At 42.5% G+C, this 19,270-nt stretch overlaps 2 protein-coding genes across 4 annotated transcripts; both read left to right on the forward strand.

Moving 5' to 3' along the window:
- Positions 1 to 118: 118 nt before the first annotated feature.
- On the forward strand, positions 119 to 4,432 carry LOC133403226 (uncharacterized). Of its 2 annotated transcripts, XM_061677938.1 has the most exons (6): positions 119 to 1,279; positions 2,238 to 2,293; positions 2,376 to 2,461; positions 3,103 to 3,837; positions 3,913 to 4,128; positions 4,204 to 4,432. In XM_061677938.1, exons 1-6 carry the CDS (start codon positions 441 to 443, stop codon positions 4,417 to 4,419), a joined length of 2,148 nt encoding a protein of 715 aa, XP_061533922.1. In that variant the 5' UTR covers positions 119 to 440; the 3' UTR covers positions 4,420 to 4,432. The 2 variants fall into 2 exon arrangements, with proteins under 2 accessions (XP_061533922.1, XP_061533921.1); XM_061677937.1 differs by having other exon boundaries at positions 3,913 to 4,432.
- A 3,348-nt stretch (positions 4,433 to 7,780) lies between these two features.
- On the forward strand, positions 7,781 to 19,079 carry bmt2 (base methyltransferase of 25S rRNA 2 homolog). Of its 2 annotated transcripts, XM_061676579.1 has the most exons (6): positions 7,781 to 7,999; positions 12,447 to 12,588; positions 12,745 to 12,873; positions 13,474 to 13,588; positions 16,914 to 17,242; positions 17,352 to 19,079. In XM_061676579.1, exons 1-6 carry the CDS (start codon positions 7,840 to 7,842, stop codon positions 17,557 to 17,559), a joined length of 1,083 nt encoding a protein of 360 aa, XP_061532563.1. In that variant the 5' UTR covers positions 7,781 to 7,839; the 3' UTR covers positions 17,560 to 19,079. The 2 variants fall into 2 exon arrangements, with proteins under 2 accessions (XP_061532563.1, XP_061532561.1); XM_061676577.1 differs by having other exon boundaries at positions 16,914 to 19,079.
- Positions 19,080 to 19,270: the final 191 nt, after the last annotated feature.

Genomic DNA, 19,270 nt, shown 5'->3' on the forward strand with positions numbered 1-19,270 from the left:
ACATAGTCCTTTTTATTTTTTTTTAACCCAATGAGGTTGTAAGGCCTTTTCCTTCTTCATAGGTGAAAGGAAGTTCTTTATTAGCTCAGTGAGATAAAGGGCTAACCTTTGTGGTGGTGGTACGATACGGACGTGCTGTTTGTCACAGCTGCGATAGGAGGATTCAACACTGGAAGGTGAACAAAGGCATGGTAGAAATATCTGAAGATAGATAAGAAAGTCGTTGCGCTACGTGCAACTCTCGTAATGGGATTTTCACAAAGCCATGAGTGCCTCAACCAAATGCTTTGACTCACAAAGGGGGCGGGATGATATTTTCTACTCCTGAGCTTTGACTCTACTGTACATACTTCATGTCCCTTCCCACCTATTTTTAGGGTTGGCCCTCGCAACAATGTCATGCGTAACTCGACGCCATCTGTTAAGTCAGAGCTCGTTGAATGTCACTTGACAGGCAGAGGCGTCGCAATCACCTTCCCGTCCACACACTCCGGCCCAGCGCGATCATGGAGTTGGAGGGACAAGCAAAACCGTCTCGGGCCTTTCGCCTCCTTGGGCCGGGCCCAGACATGGATGAGGATGAGAGCGAGGTGGTGATCAGCATCAGGCCCAAATCTTCTCCCCTGCCACGGAGAAGAAACTCGGTCTCTGACGAGGACTCAGAGTCAGAGCTACTTCCTTGTGGTTCCAGGAGAGTGTCCTTTGCAGACGCCAAGGGTCTAAGTTTGGTGCAAGTCAAGGAATTTGATTTGTGGGACGTGCCCAAGCTGCCGGGAATGGAGTCCCAGGAGGGCGACGGAATATCTACAGAGGAATACTCCCTGTCTCCTCTGACTTTCCAATCGCCGTTGTCTCCTGAGGATCTGCTGGTTAGGGTCCAGGAGCAGAAAATAGAGTTGGAGTCCCTGGAGTTGATCCCAGGAACGACCACGCTGAAAGGGCTGATCTGTGTCCTCAACATCTCCTTCCATAAAGCCGTCTATGTGCGCACCACTTTGGACTGCTGGGCCAGCCACTTTGACCTTCTGACTGAGTACATCCCCACTTCCGGCAACGCTCACACGGACCACTTCTCCTTTAAACTCACCTTAGTGCCGCCCTTCCAGGAGCAGGGATCCCGTGTTGACTTTTGTCTGCGGTATGAGACGCCCATGGGAACTTTCTGGGCCAACAATAACAACAGAAACTATGTGCTGGTCTGTCACCAAAGAATGAAAGACCAGAAGGAGAACCACCAGAAGCAGAATAGGCAAAAGAAAAGTTGTCTGAAGACCGTGAGGTAGGCTTGTCCAGTGTTTCCCAACCTTTAGTGGGCAAAGGCACATATTTTACAGCATTAGTAAAATATCACGGCACACCACCAAACAAAAATGTCCCAAAAAGTATATATGTGCTGAAATAATGACAATCGCATCTTATTTTACTCTGAAATGTACTTAGTAGTGGTGTGAAATTTGGGGCTATGGACTTGAACACAGCTATTATTCTGTTGTGTGAATTGCAACACAACTGCCATCTAGTGACAGATAATGTAATTGCCTGTCATTATATGTCACTGGCATAGACCGATGAACAAAGACATTGTTTGGAGTAAATATTTTTGGGACCATCCATCCATCCATCCATCCATTTTCTGAGCCGCTTCTCCTCACTAGGGTCGCGGGTGTCCTGGAGCCTATCCCAGCTATCATCGGGCAGGAGGCGGGGTACACCCTGAACTGGTTGCCAGCCAATCGCAGGGCACATACAAACAAACAACCATTCGCACTCACATTCACACCTACGGGCAATTTAGAGTCTCCAATTTAATGCAGGTTTTTGGGATGTGGGAGGAAACCGGAGTGCCCGGAGAAAACCCATGCAGGCATGGGGAGAACATGCAAACTCCACACAGGCGGGGCTGGCGATTGAACCGCGGTCCTCAGAACTGTGAGGCTGATGCTCTAACCAGTCGGCCACCGTGACGCCTTTTTGGGACCAATTAAGTGAAATTAATAATAATAATAACACCCACGACACACCTGGGAATCTTTAATGGCACAGTGGTTGGGGATCATTCATAATCCCATGTGAAGAGTTCAGCGCTTTGACCAAACTCACTCCGACCAAGTGCGCTTACTAGAATTCCATTTTTATTACACCAATGTCTGTTAACAGCAGTAGGTACTGAACAATACTTTACTAGCGTATACAAGATGCATTTAAACTCAGTTTGTGTTACACTTCATATTTGACAGTCAAAACGTTGTGGAAGACACTAAGGAAACGCCATCCCAAAGAAATCAGTCACCAGGTACAAACCTCTTAATATCAATGGGTCGATACATTAAAAAAAAAAAAAAAAAAATTTCTAACAGTCTTTTTATTCTCTTTAGATGTGTTAACAAATGGAGAAAAAGTCAACAATGAGCAAGCCATTCCACCTCCTGATCAGTCAGGAGAAGATGGGGACAATTTGCAGGTACGCTGATGATCACAACTTACCAATTACTGCATAACTCGTACACTTTAGCCATTTGTGCACCACATTTACCTTGGATTCCCCCCCCCCCCCCCCCTTCTCTCTCTCCCGTATGCCTTTTGGGACATCAGGGAAGCCTTGCCATCATTTGTTCATACTACCTGTATAGCTAAAAAAAAAAAAAAACCTAAATGATTGGACCTTGAGTTGAATAGAATTGTATATACTTACTGCAAGTAAACACACTCAGGATCCCTGGAGACATGCTGGTTGATTTTCTGGCCCACATCGAACGGGAAAACTTGTAGATTGGGTTAGAATACAGTATATCTTTTGTGATGTCAGTCCTGCAGCTTTTCTAACACACATTTTAAACTTATTTTTACACTTGTATGACAGTTACATGTTTTAAAATGTCGTTTACAACAACTTTGCGGTTAATAAAGGTTTTATGGTAACAGTTTAACCCTGTAACATTAGTTCTATTTCCATTAACTGCCATGTGAAATGTTTTTTTTCTCCCAAATCATACACAAGTTAAGGACAATCGTTTTATTTCAGCCATGTTACAGGTTGTTTATTTTAAGAATCCTGCTATGTATAAACAAGTTGTGATACATATCTCTCTTGTTGATGGACAGGCTGAGTATAGGCGAAACTGCAACCGAAGAAAGGCGGCCCGGATGGGTCGGGTGAGGGACTACTTTTCTCAAAGAGACGGCATAGTAGATGAGGAAGGAGACACACCACCTTCAGAAGACAAAGAAGAAATCCCAGTGGGGGATCAGGCAGATGAGCAATCTTTGTCCGAAGAGAAATGGAAACGTGAAGGCTCTCATGGTATTATGGAAAAAATATTCAGTGAAACGCCAACTCAACAAGACAAGACACAGGCACATATTGAACCACAGACAGCTGAGGACATCAGTTTGGGTTCATTAATAGGAGGTGACGCTAGCACAGACATGTCAAATGATGAGCCTCCTCCCACTGAACATTGCAACACGTTTGTCTCAGAGGCTGAAGACACGAGTGAGAGCTGCCTGAATCAAAGCAACGGCTCCACTTTTGAAATTGTGGTGACTCCTCTACACCGTCAGATGCTTGGCAGGAATGAAGATTGGACATGTCCACAAGAGACTGTGGGAGAAAACGGTTCAACTGGCCATGAAGTTCAAGAAAATTTGATCAGGAACAAAAATGATGTTCCACATCTGTCAACTTTTCAGAATCTGTTTAGTGATGACCGAGCTCGCCAGGCCAGTTTGGAGCATGCAGACTGGTACGATACAGAAGACGCTTCGATGAAATCAACAGAGAACCATGAACAACTTCAGAAAATGGATTTACCATCACGACTCTCACAACCAATTCAGGTACTAACATGTCTGCCAATCAATGAATTGTCAGGTGGAAACAAAAATGCTGTGTCACTTCTGTCCCCTTTTCAGAATCTGTTTAGCGTAGATGACCAGACCAGTTTGGAGTGTGCAGACTGGTCCTGTACAGAAGATTCTGATGCACAATCAGTGGAAAATACACAGAACCATGAGCAAATTTTGGAAAATGTGATCACCAACTCAACTAAAGAGTGCTTTGATGCCAGTTTGAATGTTCCTCTTTCTGAAGATGACACTTGGAAATCAGAGGGCTCACAAACCCTTCAGGTACCAACATGTTTGCCAATTCATAAACCTTCAGGTAAAACCAAATATGATGTCGCACTTTTGTCACCTTTTCAGAGTCAAACAGAGCTTGTTAGCGACAGTGTAGATCACCTGGCTAGTTTGGAGACGGCAGACTGGTCAGATACAGAAGATGCTGTAATGAAATCAAAAAACAACACACAGAACCATGAACAACTTGAGAAAAATTTGATCAAGAACTCAACGGAAGAGTGCTTTGACGCCAATTTGAAAGCTCCTCTTCCTGAGGACGACGCTTGGAATGGTGCCTGATGATGCCTTTGAAAGTAAATTATCAGATCAAACAAATATAAACATAACAGAGAGGCACACAGATACGGATTTACTATCAGAGGACTCACATTGTCTGAGCTTTGAACCAGACACCATTCAGGTGCCAACATGTCCGCCAATACATGAGTCTGCAGGTGGAACCAAAAATGATGTCCCTCTTCTGTCAGCTTTTCAGACTCAATCGGAGCCTGTTAGCGATGACGTAGCTCACCGGGCCCGTTTGGATCTTGCAGATGAGTCAAATCGAGAAGATTCGGTGGCAGAATCAAGTATTTCCCCTTCAGAAGCTTTAAACCATCCCGAAGTTTCCAGTTACACAGGCACTAACAGACCGGAGACGGAAGTGTCTGTCAGATCGCCGCGGACTTTTCTTGGAACTCAGACGGAAACGTGTTGCATTGGCACAGGGCACCGTTTAGATGAGGATGAACGTGACCTGATGACAAAAGTGTTGATGTGCAACGACCACTCACAAGAAATCCATCAGGAGCCTTTAAGCAATCCAGAGGTAGATGTGGTACGAAACTGGGAGACCATGGTGGAGGAAGAGGAAGTTAACATATTAGAGGAGGGGATCCAGAACTGTCCAGGAGAAGAGAAACCTGATGACCTGAAGGAAGAAATTCAGGAGGTCACATCTCCAGAGGTGGAAGAGCCTGAAAATGTATTTCCGTGCCAGAACAAGACAATAAAGGGAGAAAAAGAACATGAGATGATTTTTGAAGATCGTGAAGCTGAAGAACACTTTGTGGAGATGCAGGTAGTCAAATTGGGGGTGGAGATGTGGGAGGAGGAGGTCAATGATAAAGATAGGGTGGATGCAAAATTGAAAGATCAGGAGCGAGTTGTAGATCTAGGGAATAAAGAGCAGGAAATTTCAGTTGATGAGGCAGAAGGCGAAGACATCAGGTGGTCAGAATTCGATCAAAGCAAGCTTGAGGATGCTGGCTTGAGTCATCTGGGTGAGGGTGATGAATCCGTAGAAGATACCACTGAACAGAATCCAGATGACAAGGTTCTCCATGATGAAGAAGACAAGACTGTGACTCGTGAGGAGAGTGACGACGGGCTATGCAACTTCACCGAGGAAGCCGAGAGCGACAACGCCTCAGCAGAGTCCGACTCGGACGACGAGGTGGAGCTCTACATGCACTGCCTGCGTGCGGTCCATACCAAAGACCAGAGCACTGAGACGGGTTTCAGCCTGAGCAAGAGACCCTCTCTGAGCAGGAGCAAACCGCTCTCCTCGCTCATGCCGTCCATCAGTGAGTCAGTGGATGAGGAACATGTTGGCTCCCTTCAAGATGGCCGTGAAGACACGCAAGTGGACGACACAGCTCAGTCGCAGCCGAGTGGACCTAAAAGCACAGGCGGAAACGTGGCAAGGTGGCGAGAGACCTGTTCCTGCAGGTCTATCTCCAAAACGTTGTTGTATGCCACCTTGTTAGCGGTGTTTGTTGTCACGGCCTATTATTACGATTTTCTTGCCTGTTTTGGCCTCTACTTGATTTCTGTGGTGTGGCTCTTTTGTCAAGGAGAGAAACAGCCAATTAAAGACAACTCAATAGGCTAAATTCCATTTGAAAAATATATCACAGTTCTTTGATATTCCCATGCAACATTCACATCTGTATTGTTTGTGACAAAAAAATAAACATGCTCTTTTTATGCGGTACTCTTTTTATGCGGTACTGTATCTTCCAGACCTCGCCCGCAATAAGTAAAATCAGAGATATAGAAATTCCCTATTTAAATACATCTTAAACATGTTTTTATAGGATTTATGACACTTTAAAACAATACAAACGTTTGAACACGTTGAGAGAGATCAAGAGCAATGCATAACACAAAGATATTGTACAAACACTATGGAATAAGAGTTAACAACTAACACTGACAAAAAAACAAAAGTGCGATATAGCAGGACCCGAAAGCCTGAACCGTGATATAGTGAGGGATTACTGTATTAGACTTTTTTTTATATACTCATGCCCAAGAAAGAATCCTATTGACATTTGAACTATATCCTAAACAATACACTTGATGTAACACATTTCAACCCGTTAGCTGAATTAGTGGCTTCTGCCTAGACAGATGGCGTACTTCAATTTATCTGGCTTCAGTGCATTGTCCACTTGAATAACTAAAATGCCATACCCTTATTAATGCCTCCTTCCGAGAAAAATAAAATAAAACAATAAAATTACCTTGTCGGATAACCACCAAGTTGCTTAGCACAACACACTGCCTTCACCCCAGACCTGGCATCTGTAAACGTTTACGGTGGAAGAGGAAAGTCCTTTATTTAGCAGGAGTGAAATTATTGTAAAAATGAAGCTTTACAGAATTAACACCTTACCCATAACTATGAGGTAATACAATATAAGCCAACTATCTTAACACTTTCTCGCAGATGACTTGTATTCTATACACAGGCACATCCTTTATAAAATGTAAATGAAAGCTCACTGGTGTGCACTGTGCATGCATTGACACTTGTATGATCAGATGTGTTGTACAGGCTGTTTGCAAAACATTGTGCAATTATATTTTTAAATTGACACGTGTATGATCAGATGTGTTGTACGGGCTGTTTGGAAAACATTGTGCAATTATAGTTTTACCAACGCATATTTCATTATATAATACAGGAGGTACTACATACAATATGTATGCTATATTGAAACATGTCTATTAATAAAAATGTAAGTGCCCATTGTCTTAGCAACTTATTAAGTGGGCCTTAAGTCTCGATTATTTGTTCACATTTTCTACAATTTTGAAATGTTCACCCAAAAAAACCGCATAACTACCTTGTGATCTGACATCATACAGTAATAAAAGTAAATGTCTCCACTGTTAGATAGCCTACAATGAAACATTGTAAACTTGGGATGATTATCATTTTAAACTCGAACGTCCGTTGGAAAGTTGCTTCATAATGCTCATCAATACGGGTACGGTTTTATGGGTTTGATAAGATTTATGGTTGTGTTTGTCTCTCTAAATTGACTTTGTTGTTTTGGGCCATATAAATGTGAGGAAACATCAGCATTTAGCGAGCTAACAATGTCATTGGCAAATGTTGCCATTTATCGACTATTTTTGTGGGTAGATTATTATCTACAAGTCTTGTTTGCCGTTGCATTTATGGAGTTTGAGTTCCAGATTTACGTGGTGCCTTGAATGTGATACACGAGAAGCAAGAGTTTCCTGGCTCGTGATTGGATATCATACTGTCACTTCTGTGGGCATGTGTGCCACGCTCAACCAATCAGCTTGCTTGTTCTTGGTAGGTGTGCGCCGCCGGCTCGCCGGTAGTTAAAGCAGCTGAGTTTGGGGGTGGGGGGCTTATCGAGGAAGCAAGTCACCAGCAGCCGAGTCCACCAGACCGCTGCGATGGACCCCAGCGACGATGTTGAGACGGGGGAGACTGAGAGACACGCGGCACTCTTCTACGTGCCAATTCCAGACGCGTCCCCGACTAAGAACGAACAGGAGAAGCTGTCTGGGGTGGTGAAAAACGTCCACCGAAAGCTCCGCAGGAAATATAGAGAAGGTGAGGCCCGCTCGTCCGCAGTTTCGGCCAACCGAATGCTAGCTTCCCGGAACGACAACAACTTCACCTTCATGTCGTTGTAAAACATTTATCGCGTTGTCTTGCTATACTGTGTGCTATTTGAGGAACTTACACGTTGGCTGCCGTCGACGCTAGGCTTCGTTTTTACCGAGGGAGGCCTTTTAAATATTGGCCACCGTTAGCACTGACGATTAAACGAACTACAAAACTGGCTAACGTTTGTGATTAAAGCTTAACTGGACGCAGAAATTATAACCACGAACACAATAAAGTTGCATAGTCTAGTTAGTAGGCTTCAATTAACGGGGATAACCAGCCCCTCCTGTTGGGAGATAATGTGCACAAGTATGACTTATAACTACAATGATCATTTAAAAAAATATATATATAAAATCTTGTTTTGCAGGGCATTTCACTAGCTGAATGTTAAAACATGAATCAGCCCTTGACTAAATATTACCTCTTAAGTTAGCCTGTGCAAACACTTTTCAAATAACTCTTGACATCAAAACTAGTGTTACACAGAAATTCACAGTAACTGAAAAATAAGAGCTCAAAATACCACTTAACCCACTAATACGCTAGTAAGACAATAACCGTTGCATTGCATCATATTTTACTGACTGAAGTGGTCCCTGGTAGAATAAACGGCGTCATTACATTATACAAGGGTGGGCCAAAAGTTGCTGTCCACTTTCAAATGTTTTCACTTACATCAAAAAACTGTTTTCCTGGTGTATTTTCCTTCCTGGACTCCTTTCTTCCCTCAAAGTTGCTTTGTGTGAATGCATGCTTGAAACTTGCTTGTCCACCTTACTTCTGTCTTTTCACAATCAATCATCTTGCCAAGTATGTCCAAAAAACACACAAGACGACAACAGACAGTCAATTGACAGTGAACACTTTTGAGACATAAAGACTGACCCAAAAAAAGAAACTGACTTCTTTTCTGCCGTTCTTCCTTTCAGACCGACTTTTTCCTCTCGACATCTCTTCCGGTCTGACTTTTGCCCCCATGTCCCTGCCTTCCTTCTTTCTTTCCTCAGACATGCTTTTTATTCACACTTTCTCACACATCCTTTCTTCCTTTGCATAAAAGTACTTTTGTTTGTTTGTTCCTTCCTTCCCTCCATCACGTCATTTTTTTTTTTAATTCATGTATCCTTACATCCTTCCTTGCTTCTCTCCTTCTTTCCTTACTTCCTGCCTTCCTTCCCACAAACCTGCTTTTTATTCACGCACCCTTACATCAATTTCTTCTTTTGGATTCCTTTTGGCTTTTCCTTTCTGCTTTCCTTTCTACTTCCCTCAGACAGACCTGTATTTATGCATCCTTCCTTCCTTTGCTGAGAAGTAATTTTCTTCCTTCCTTCATCACACCTGTTTTTTTATTTATGCATCCTTACTTTGTTCCTTGAACCTGCTTTTCTGCCAGTTGCGTCCTTCCTTCCACCTCAGACCTGATTTAAGTTTTTTTTTCCCCTTTCCTTCCTTCCCACCTACTTGACTGTTCTGCCTAAAATGATTTACTTTTAAACCAAATTTTGATTGACACTGTCAGAGAGTTGTTAATTTATCAACTGTTTATAATCGTGGCGATGGTTTGCGCTCCGTCATACTGATAGTGCCAGTCCAGAAAAGACCGTGCACTGAAACGGGAAGTCTGTAGAGAGGGTGGAAACAAACATTTGTGGAACTCATCAGCTATTTTTGACAGTTTACAGGGTGTATGCACACCAGGCTGATCATTCCTTATCAGTTATATATGATAAGAACCACATTGCGCAATACAGACAAACACAACAACTATAAATAGTTGAAGGAGTAAACATAGTGTTTGTTATCATAGGTCTGGATCTGTATTGAAAGTCAACTGGGTCAATATTTGCCTCAGTGCGCCTATTGAGGACTCCTGGCCGAGACTGATGTCAAGTTGGTTGTTTTAAAGGCTCCAGTGTGTGCTAGCTAACCACATGATTGGCTAACAAGCAAAGGTGTGATCTGATTGAATGACGGTGGTCATGACCTTGGGCTGAGGCTAGCGCTGCTGCTGTTTACAAGCATTTGCTAATGCTTCTTTGAAAACGGGTTGTCGCGGTGCTAATACGCTTTCTTAAAGGGGTAATCATTTCCAGTAAATATCCGGAAAGTGTCCACTGAAAGTTACGCTGTGGAAATTTGGAAAGGTATTGCGCATAAAAAGAAACATTTTATTTTGTCATACGCAGACATGCATGCATGCCAAATACATTTAAAAAGTAAAGTTCAACATTTTTTTTTTAAGTTGAACTTTTTCAAGTTTTTGTTTGAATGAACAATCAATTTCATTGAAGAAGGAAAACATGAATGTTGACTTAAATAATACTCAATACTCACCCATCTGACCCAACCCATTAAAAAATTCAAATGCTCTGGTTCAAAAAGTTCAACTCAAAATGCCTTCAAAACAGTTGAGCTCCGTAATTGTCGGTGTGGTCCTAGTACTGCCAGTGGTACATTAGCTCTCTACTGCTACGCAAAAGAAACACTTAAATGTTCAAACTGTGAATAGTTACATTGACTTGAACTTTTTATTTTATTTTTTTTAATCCAATGCAGTACAGTTCAGTTGTATATAACTTTTCAAGCCTAATACATTTGTATGTCAAAAACACACAAGGAATTTGTCTCCGGTAGTTGGATCCGCTCTAGTATGACAACAGACAGGCATTTGACAGAAAATACTTTTGAGACATAAAACACAGTACGGAGAGTCACTGAGCAAAAAAAGGTTACCAGTAGTGTGGTAATGCCGATACATTTTATTTATTTTTTGACAATTGTGCAAATGATGCAGAGTCCTCTAGCAATTAGAGAAATTTAAAATGAGGAATAGAACAATAGTCTGGTACAGTGACAATTGTGCAAATGGTACAGATACTTCTCAAGCACATGAGTCACATATGCAAATAGTGCAGAGTGGCGAGACTACTCCAGTGAGTGCACAAATAATGTATAATTGGCCTAACAGAGATGTGTCAACAATCTCAAGACAAAATTGGCAGCATGTTACAATGGAATTGTAAGTTAACGGTTTAAGAAGTTAAAGGCAAGAGGGAAGAAGCTGTTGGAATGTCTGCTAGTTTTAGTTTGCATTGTTCGATATTGCCTACCTGAGGGAACGAGCTAGAAGTGGTGGTGACCAGGATGTGGAGTGTCTAAGAGGATTTTGCATGCTCTTGTCTTGGTTCTGGCAGCGAGCAAGTACTCAAGGATAGATAGGGGCGTACCAACAATTTTTTTTCAGCAGTCCTGATTGTCCGTTGTAGTCGGCATTTGTCGTTTTTTGTGGCGGCACCAAACCAGACTGTGATGGAAGAACACAGGACTGATTGGATGATTTCTGTGTAGAACTGCCTCAACGGCTCCTGTGGCAGGCCGTGCTTCCTCATAAGCCGGAGGAAGCGCATCCTCTGCGGGGCCTTTTTGAGGATGAGGTTGCTGTTGGTCTTCCACTTCAGGTCCTGAGAGACTGTAATTCCCAGGAACTTGAAGGTTTCGATGGTTGACACAGGGCAGTTGGATAGCGTGAGGGGCAGCTGTGGTGAAGGATGCTTCCTGAAGTCCACAATCATCTCCAAAGTCTCGAGCGTGTTCAGCTCCAGCCGCTCCACTTCCTGTCTATACGCAAACTCGTCACTGTCTTTGATGAGGCCGATGTCTGTGGTGTCATCTGCAAACTTCAGGAGTTTGGCAGCCGGGTGCGTTGAGGTGCACTCCTTTGTGTACAGAGAGAGAGCGCAACGGAGAGAGGACACGTCCTTGGTGCGACCCGGTCCTGATGGTGCATGTAGATGAGGTGATGTCCCCCAGCCTCACCTGCTGTGTGCTGCCCGTCAGGGACCTGTAAATCCCCTGACAGATGGCAGGCTCTCGCCGCTGAGCTGGAGAAGCTTGGAGGAGAAGAGTTCGGGAATGATGGTGTTGTTGTTTTAGTAAAATGTTTTATTTTCCTATTTCAGCACAGTGTTGTTGTTTAAACTGCATAATGTTGCAGTGGCTTACAATAATAGTTAGTTTTTAGTCATAAAAACACTATCTCTACACTACTGTCTTTTTATGTTGCTCATCATGGTTGTAGAGGTATTTCTTTTAGGTGATACTTGGTGTAAAATGTTTGCGAACCACTGATATAGATTTTAGAAATGATGGCGTTGTACTTGCATATGGTTTTCAACTGTACTTGCATACAATTTGGTTGTTTTAGTCAGGCTTATGTTAATGTAATGTAATTTCACCAGCTATACGTCAAATTTCAGTTTTGTAAATTCCTGGTTCATTTTTCGTTAAATCCCTTGAATTCCTGGAATTTTGAAACCCCATTCCTGGGGGTTTCAAAATTCCGATGTTGTTTTCTGACATACCTCCTCTGCCTTTTCCTGAACAGTGGGCAACTTTGACAAGATCTGGCGTGAGCACTGCGAGGATGAGCAAACGCTGAGCGAGTACGCTGTCGCCATGAAGAACCTCGCTGATAATCACTGGGCTGCCAACTGCGAAAAGGAGGGACGCATCGAATGGTGTCGCAGGTGAGTCTTCCTGTTGAAACCGATGCAACCAATTACTTAACATTGCCCCCAAAAGCTGAGAAATAATGTCATTCCAAATGCCCAATAAACTTTATTTATTGGTTTAAAAAAAATTGAGGTATTGGTGGACAGTGTTTGTGTTGTTTGTGTCCGCAGTGTCTGCCAGGAGTATTTCTGGGATGGTGGCATGAAAAGAATGTTGGAGAAAGATGAGAAAAGTCCTTCTTTCTCCACCAGTCCCATTGAACCGTCTTCGAGTGGACGACCGTCTTGTTCTATCCAATGGTAAGATGAATTCTCATTTCCTCAACATATTATGTAGTGTATATTTTGCAGTAGTACAGCACATTCCTCCCTATTTCCAGTTCGTATTTCCCTAAGTCACCCATTAGCATTTTTTTTTTTTTTTTTTCCTTCTGCGGAACCTATTCTCAGCTATTAGTTGAACTGGTCTAAGATGCCACAAAAAGGCACCAAACCCTGGCTAAAAAGACATTAGTAAGTAGTATCAAGAAAGTATGTTGAAGTGATAAATCTCAACTGAGAAACTAATATTGTATTTAAAAAAAAAAATCTTTTCTAAACCATTAATTTTTAAGGGGAATGTGTAAAATGAGTTTGAAATGACAAAGCATTTAAAGGTCATAGTTTGCTATATTTATGGTTTAATCTTAAAATAGGCAATTTTGAATGTTTTTTTGGTGGGGCTCCAGTACTGTTTGGGGTGTGGATTTTTCCCTACCCCCTGCAAATAGTTTGGGTTTACTGTTCTGACTTACTTATACATTTCACCAACTATGATAAGGAAATGTCTGAGCTGGTGTTGTTCTAAACTGTGTGTGGACAATACAACTGGTTTGAAAGAGAGCATATTCTGTGTTGCAGTTCAGGCGCTCAGATGGGGAAAATGCGCCTCCTGGATGTGGGAAGCTGCTTTAACCCTTTCATGAAGTTTGACGAGTTCCTCACAGTCGGTATCGACATTGTACCTGCGGTTGAGGTGAGAGCGTGTTTTGACTTCATGTTGACGGCTAGAAGCTTTTCCTGCCGCCTTCGATGTGGCCAAGAGTGACTCATGGGTGGCCGATTTTGTTCAAATCCAATCAAATTTTATGAAACACTTTTCATACAGTGAAAAGCAACTCGAAGTGCTTAACAGAGTTAAAATCAATCCCGTCCCTCCACACATCCACACGGACACTCGCAGACACACACAGGTTAAAAAATAATAATGTAATGACCTATGGCTGGGCGGCACGGTGGACAACTGGTTAGAGCGTCAGCCTCACAATTCTGAGGACCCGGGTTCAATCCCCGGCCCCACCTGTGTGGAGTTTGCCTGTTCTCCCCGTGCCTGTGTGGGTTTTCTCCGGGCACTCCGGTTTCCTCCCACATCCCAAAAACATGCATTAATTGGAGACTCTAAATTTCCCGTAGGCATGACTGTGAGTGCGAATGGTTGTTTGTTTCCATGTGCCCTGCGATTGGCTGGCGACCAGTTCAGGGTGTTGCTCGCCTCCTGCCCGATGACAGCTGGGATAGGCTCCAGCACGCCCGCGACCCTAGTGAGGAGAAGCGGCTCAGAAAATGGATGGATGGATGGATGGATGGATGGATGGATGGATGGACGGACCTATGGCTGGGCAAAGAGAATCCAAGTGGGGAAACACCATCTCAAGGAGCCGTCTGCACTGAGAGCAGACAACAGACCGCGGCCACAGGACACCGGCACAGAGTACAGTGGTGTAAGAGGAGCTGCATACAGTATGGTGACCTAGGACCCCATGAGGCAGGACTTTGGCCACGGTCCATCACCGCTTCCAGTGCAGAGGGCTCCCTCTGAGGAAACACTGAAAGATAATAAAATAATCATGAACATAAACATATGTATATGTAACTCAAAGTTCAAGGAACGCTAGAATGATTTCAAACATAAAATACCTAAAACTATTTAACAACAATTGCATAAAAATAAAATCCAATAAATAACAATGACACAATGAAAAATGTAATGTAAGTTGAAGAGAAAATAAAACAATTTATACGTGTGTTTAAAAGGTAAATTAAATATTAATTAAAAGCCAAATTTAAAAAGGTCTGGCTTAAGCCTGTTCTTAAGAATATGGACATTCTCAACAGCCATGACGTACTCCGGGAGCAGGCTGCTCCACAGACTAGGGCTGTGAAAATGAAACGGATGTTGTGATGCTAGCAGTCTGTGTGGAACCTTTCATGTCAAAGAGAACATAAAACTTGTAATAGAGCACCTTTTTAAAAGGGGGGACCTCACTGTTACAGCTACAGTGAGCATAAACTATGAGGTCCACAATGCTTCTCAATTTTGAGATTTGCGCAATAACATTCTGCTGCTAGTTTTCGCCACCCTATCCTCCCGCCACCTCCTCTCTCTCCCACCTCATCCACTTTCAAGACTATTCCAGGAGAGTGCTGGTGTAGGGCAGAGCTGGACAATGAATTCAAACAAACAAGTTATTATTATTATTATTATTAATCAGTTTATTTGAAAGGGGACAATGCCAGAAGGCTAGTTTTCATCTGTAGTCCCCTGGCCATGATGTAAAAAAGCAGTAAAATACATCTAAGAGACAATATAATACAGGATACACAATCAAAAGACTTACTATACTATTAAGAGAGAATAAAACGAAATCATTTGATCATAACAAAAAAAAAACACATCATAACATACTTGTCTTTTAGTGTTGGCAGCTATAGGTGTTAACATGCCACTGTTTCAGTTTTTTTGTGAAGGCCTTGTATGTTGTAAGCAGTTTAACCTCCTCAGGTACTGAGTTCAACTCACCAGCGCTCCTCACTGACCAGGCTGACTTACTGAAAGTGCTCCTGCACAGAGGAATGAGACAGTCACCTCTGACAGAGCCTTGAGTGACACGCTCAGAGCTGTTTCTTTGGCTGATGAACTCACCCAGAGTTGGAGCCAAATCATGCAGTACTTTATAAATCAAATTTAAATCTGCAAATATGTGAAAGTTGTCCCAGTTTAAAAGACTGTATTTGTTTTAAATTGCACAGTGATGATAATGCCTTTTTTTATTTTTTTTTTTTTTTTTTTTTTTAATCCATCACTTTAATTACTTGTTTGTACAAAACTTCAAATGTTTTTTTTTGCATTCTGACCAGCCTGGGACCAACTCATTAAATGCAAGTAAATGTTTGTGGCTTCAGTTGACATTTCATTTCGAATTGCACAAAAATTTGCAAGGTTTAATTTGTTTTTACACAATTTGTCAATATGGGCTTTAAAGGAAAGCTGTGAATCTATTATATGTATGTCGGGGTCAGGTGATACTCTGTTTTAGTGAAATACATGCCTACATTTTTAGAAACGTTTAGCTGTAGACAGCACTCCAGCAACCAAGTTGTGACACAGGACATTGTATTAGTGAGTTTAGCAGCAATAGTATCTTTGGAGCGACCATGAACAAAGAAAACCGTGTCGTCTGCATACATTACGCACTCAGCTTCAGAACAAACAGTGGGCAAATCGTTGATATAAAGACTAAATAAAAGGGGGCCTAATATTGATCACCGAGGGACTCCAGAGGTTAGACTCAGACCAACATGCTAACCTGAGTTGTATTCATATTTTGTTTAAATAAGCTGCTACTTGTGTGTGTATACACCATCAATCAAACATTTGGACACACTTTTTCATGCTGTTGAAAGAGACAGTGTGTCCAAACATTTAACTGGGGGTGTATATTAGTTTATTAAAAAAAAAAAGTAATTTAAATATGAGCGATCATATAAAAAAAATTACATATTTTTACAGTGTGCTGATAAAATTGTTTTTCTATATTTTTACAGTGTGCTGACTTTTTGAGCACTAACCCATAAAACAAAACAATAAACTGATCACCCCTCAAAACCTCAGCTTTGGGTAAATTAAAAGCTCTGATATAAGTGTGACTGTATCATCACATATATCTATAAGCCTGACATGAATTAAGTTCTGTTTTTCTGTTGTTTTTTTAGGGAACCAGTGATGTATTACAGGAATTTAAAAACATTTTTTTTTTTTTTGAGAGAGAATGTAGTTTTTTTTTTTTTTTGATAAGTTTTTGATAATTTGATAAGATATAATACAATAATTAAGTTTTTATTTCTTTAAATCCACTCGTTTAAATTAACTTCCCTCGTTGAACTTGTATTTAATATGGTCACCACTCCTATTGAATATTTTTCCCGAATTCTGAAATGTTCCACCACAGGCATTTGTTTTAAGATAAAATGACAATAAATAGGATGACATTGAGGTTGTGTGCGCTTTTCCGGTCCTTCAGAGTGTGTACAAGTGCGACTTCCTCAACCTCCAGCTCCAGCGGCCCCTCCAGCTGACGAGGGACTCCGTGGAGGCCTTCCTCCGTCACCTGCACAACCCCATCGACGCCCTGCCGGGAGAGCTCTTCCACGTGGTAGTCTTCTCCCTGCTCTTGTCCTACTTCCCGTCACCCTACCAGCGCTGGATCTGCTGCAAGAAGGCCCACGAGCTGCTGGATCTGCACGGCCTGCTACTCATCATCACGCCTGACTCCTCGCATCAAAACCGCCACGCCCTCATGATGCGCAGCTGGCGCGTGGCGGTGGAGTCGCTGGGCTTCAAGCGCTACAAGTACGTCAAGTACTCCCACATGCACCTCATCGCCTTCCGCAAGGTGTCACTGGCCACCACTAGCGACCTCGTGTCGCGCAACTACCCTGAGATGCTCTACATCCCTCAGGACTTCCACACCAGCGAGGAGGATGAGTCCGGCGAGGCGCAGGCCCGCTCCGACTTCGAGGACGACCAGCTGGCTTGGGCCTTCGCCGAGCTTCCCGACTCCTACGACTCGGATTCCGGGGAGAGCCAGAGTGGCTCGGTGCCTGGCTTTCAGGAGCTGGAGGACCCCATCCTGCTCCAGACCTAGCCTACCCCCCTCTCCTCTCTAACTCAACTGCTGCGCTGCCAAACGTAAACCTGCTGCATTCCCCTCGCCCTCCCACTCCTCCAAACCATACGGTTTGCACAGTGTGAAAGAGAGATGTTTACATATTATTTTCTCATAACACTCTCTCTCTACATATATTTTGATAAATAGATACTTTTTCTAAGAGTTGGAAAGTGAGCGCCCCTAAAATAGCAACGCTTTCCTGCTTCTTGACGTCCACCATTGTCCCCCAGTGTGCCTGCGTGCCGAACAAGAGCTTATGTGCGTCGGGCCGCTCGCTAACAATAATCCCCCCAAAACCAAACGACAACCTGAGCAGCGTGACGATTGATGATTGTGCTGAAGAGACTGAACAAGTGGACTCTGGTGGGCTGCCTTGAAAAAGTTAGAAGCACTCCTTTCAAAGACATTGGTGTTGTTCAGTGTTGCGTTGTTTTTAACTCCTTAATGATTTATGCATCCTTAACAGCAATGTGGTATTTGTAGCATTCTAGGACCATCTAACTGGAGTATTCTTCTAATGTGACTTAGGTGTGTTTCTTATAGTGTCACAAGGTACTAATGTTCAAAGTAATATTTTATTTTATTTTTTTTCATAAATCCCCGATATTGGTTATTCTTGTATAACAACCATTTTTTTGTTTGTTTTCAAGCAGAGAAATTATACAAGTGTGTCGCTGCCAAACAGACTTGTTGGTAGCAGTAACTTTGATATCACGCATCCTTGTAATTAAAGCAGGGGTGGGCAACCGACGACCCGTGGGTCAGGTACTTGCCCGCAAGAGAGTTTGATCCGGCCAACCATGTGATTTTTCAAAACCGAATAAAAGCACATTTAATTCGTAAATGGTCATTATGTAACTATGGAACAAATGTATCAGCAAAAAGGTTGCCCACCCTGCTCCTTAAGACTGAGAATTCACCTTAACTGAAAATCTTTGCACTAGTTAAACCTCAGAAACAAGCGTGAAGCAATTTTTTATTATTATTATTTTTAATCTTATTAAAGCAATAGGTGCTGCTGAGGTTTTTAAGCGACTAGCGGACGTCGGCGTTTGTGCGTATGAATGACGGCGTCCTGGCACTTTATCTCTCACTGATCCCAAAGGGCGTTCCAAATTGACCTATTTTCTTACGATGACCAGCAAGATGAGAAAGTGGCACGTCCGAAGGTGCCTTCACAGAGACCATTTCCTCCCCCTTAACTCATTCACTGCCAGCCTTCCCCGTTAACATGGATATTTGACTTCTAAAGCAGTCGAATGGCAGTGAATGTGTTAAAGATGTCACACGTCGACAGCACAACGGTTTTGCTTGTCTTATTGAGGGTTAACGGAAATCCTTTCCTATGCCTGTAATGCATGTTCATATCGCTCAGTCAGTGGTTGTGTGAGTGGTGCAGTAGTCTTCCAGTGTTTTCCTGAGACTCATTTGCATGGTTTATCATCAAACATTCTCAACAGTTGCAGAACAACGTGTGCTTGTATGGTTGTGTTTTTTTATAAACATAAATGGAAGGTATCTGTGTTTTTTTTTCGCCATCAATTTTTAACCAATTTGTTGTACTATCTTGTAACATTTTACCCCATCCAAGCTAAAGCTATTCAGTAATTGTAATTCATGTAAAAAGTTGATATAACTGAATCAGTACACTTCTCAATGCAATTTACGTGAATTTTCAAAAGTACTACTGTTACCCTAGCTGAAATTAA

Source organism: Phycodurus eques, chromosome 5 (genome assembly GCF_024500275.1).
Source record: "Phycodurus eques isolate BA_2022a chromosome 5, UOR_Pequ_1.1, whole genome shotgun sequence".
NCBI classification, from domain to species: domain Eukaryota; kingdom Metazoa; phylum Chordata; class Actinopteri; order Syngnathiformes; family Syngnathidae; genus Phycodurus; species Phycodurus eques.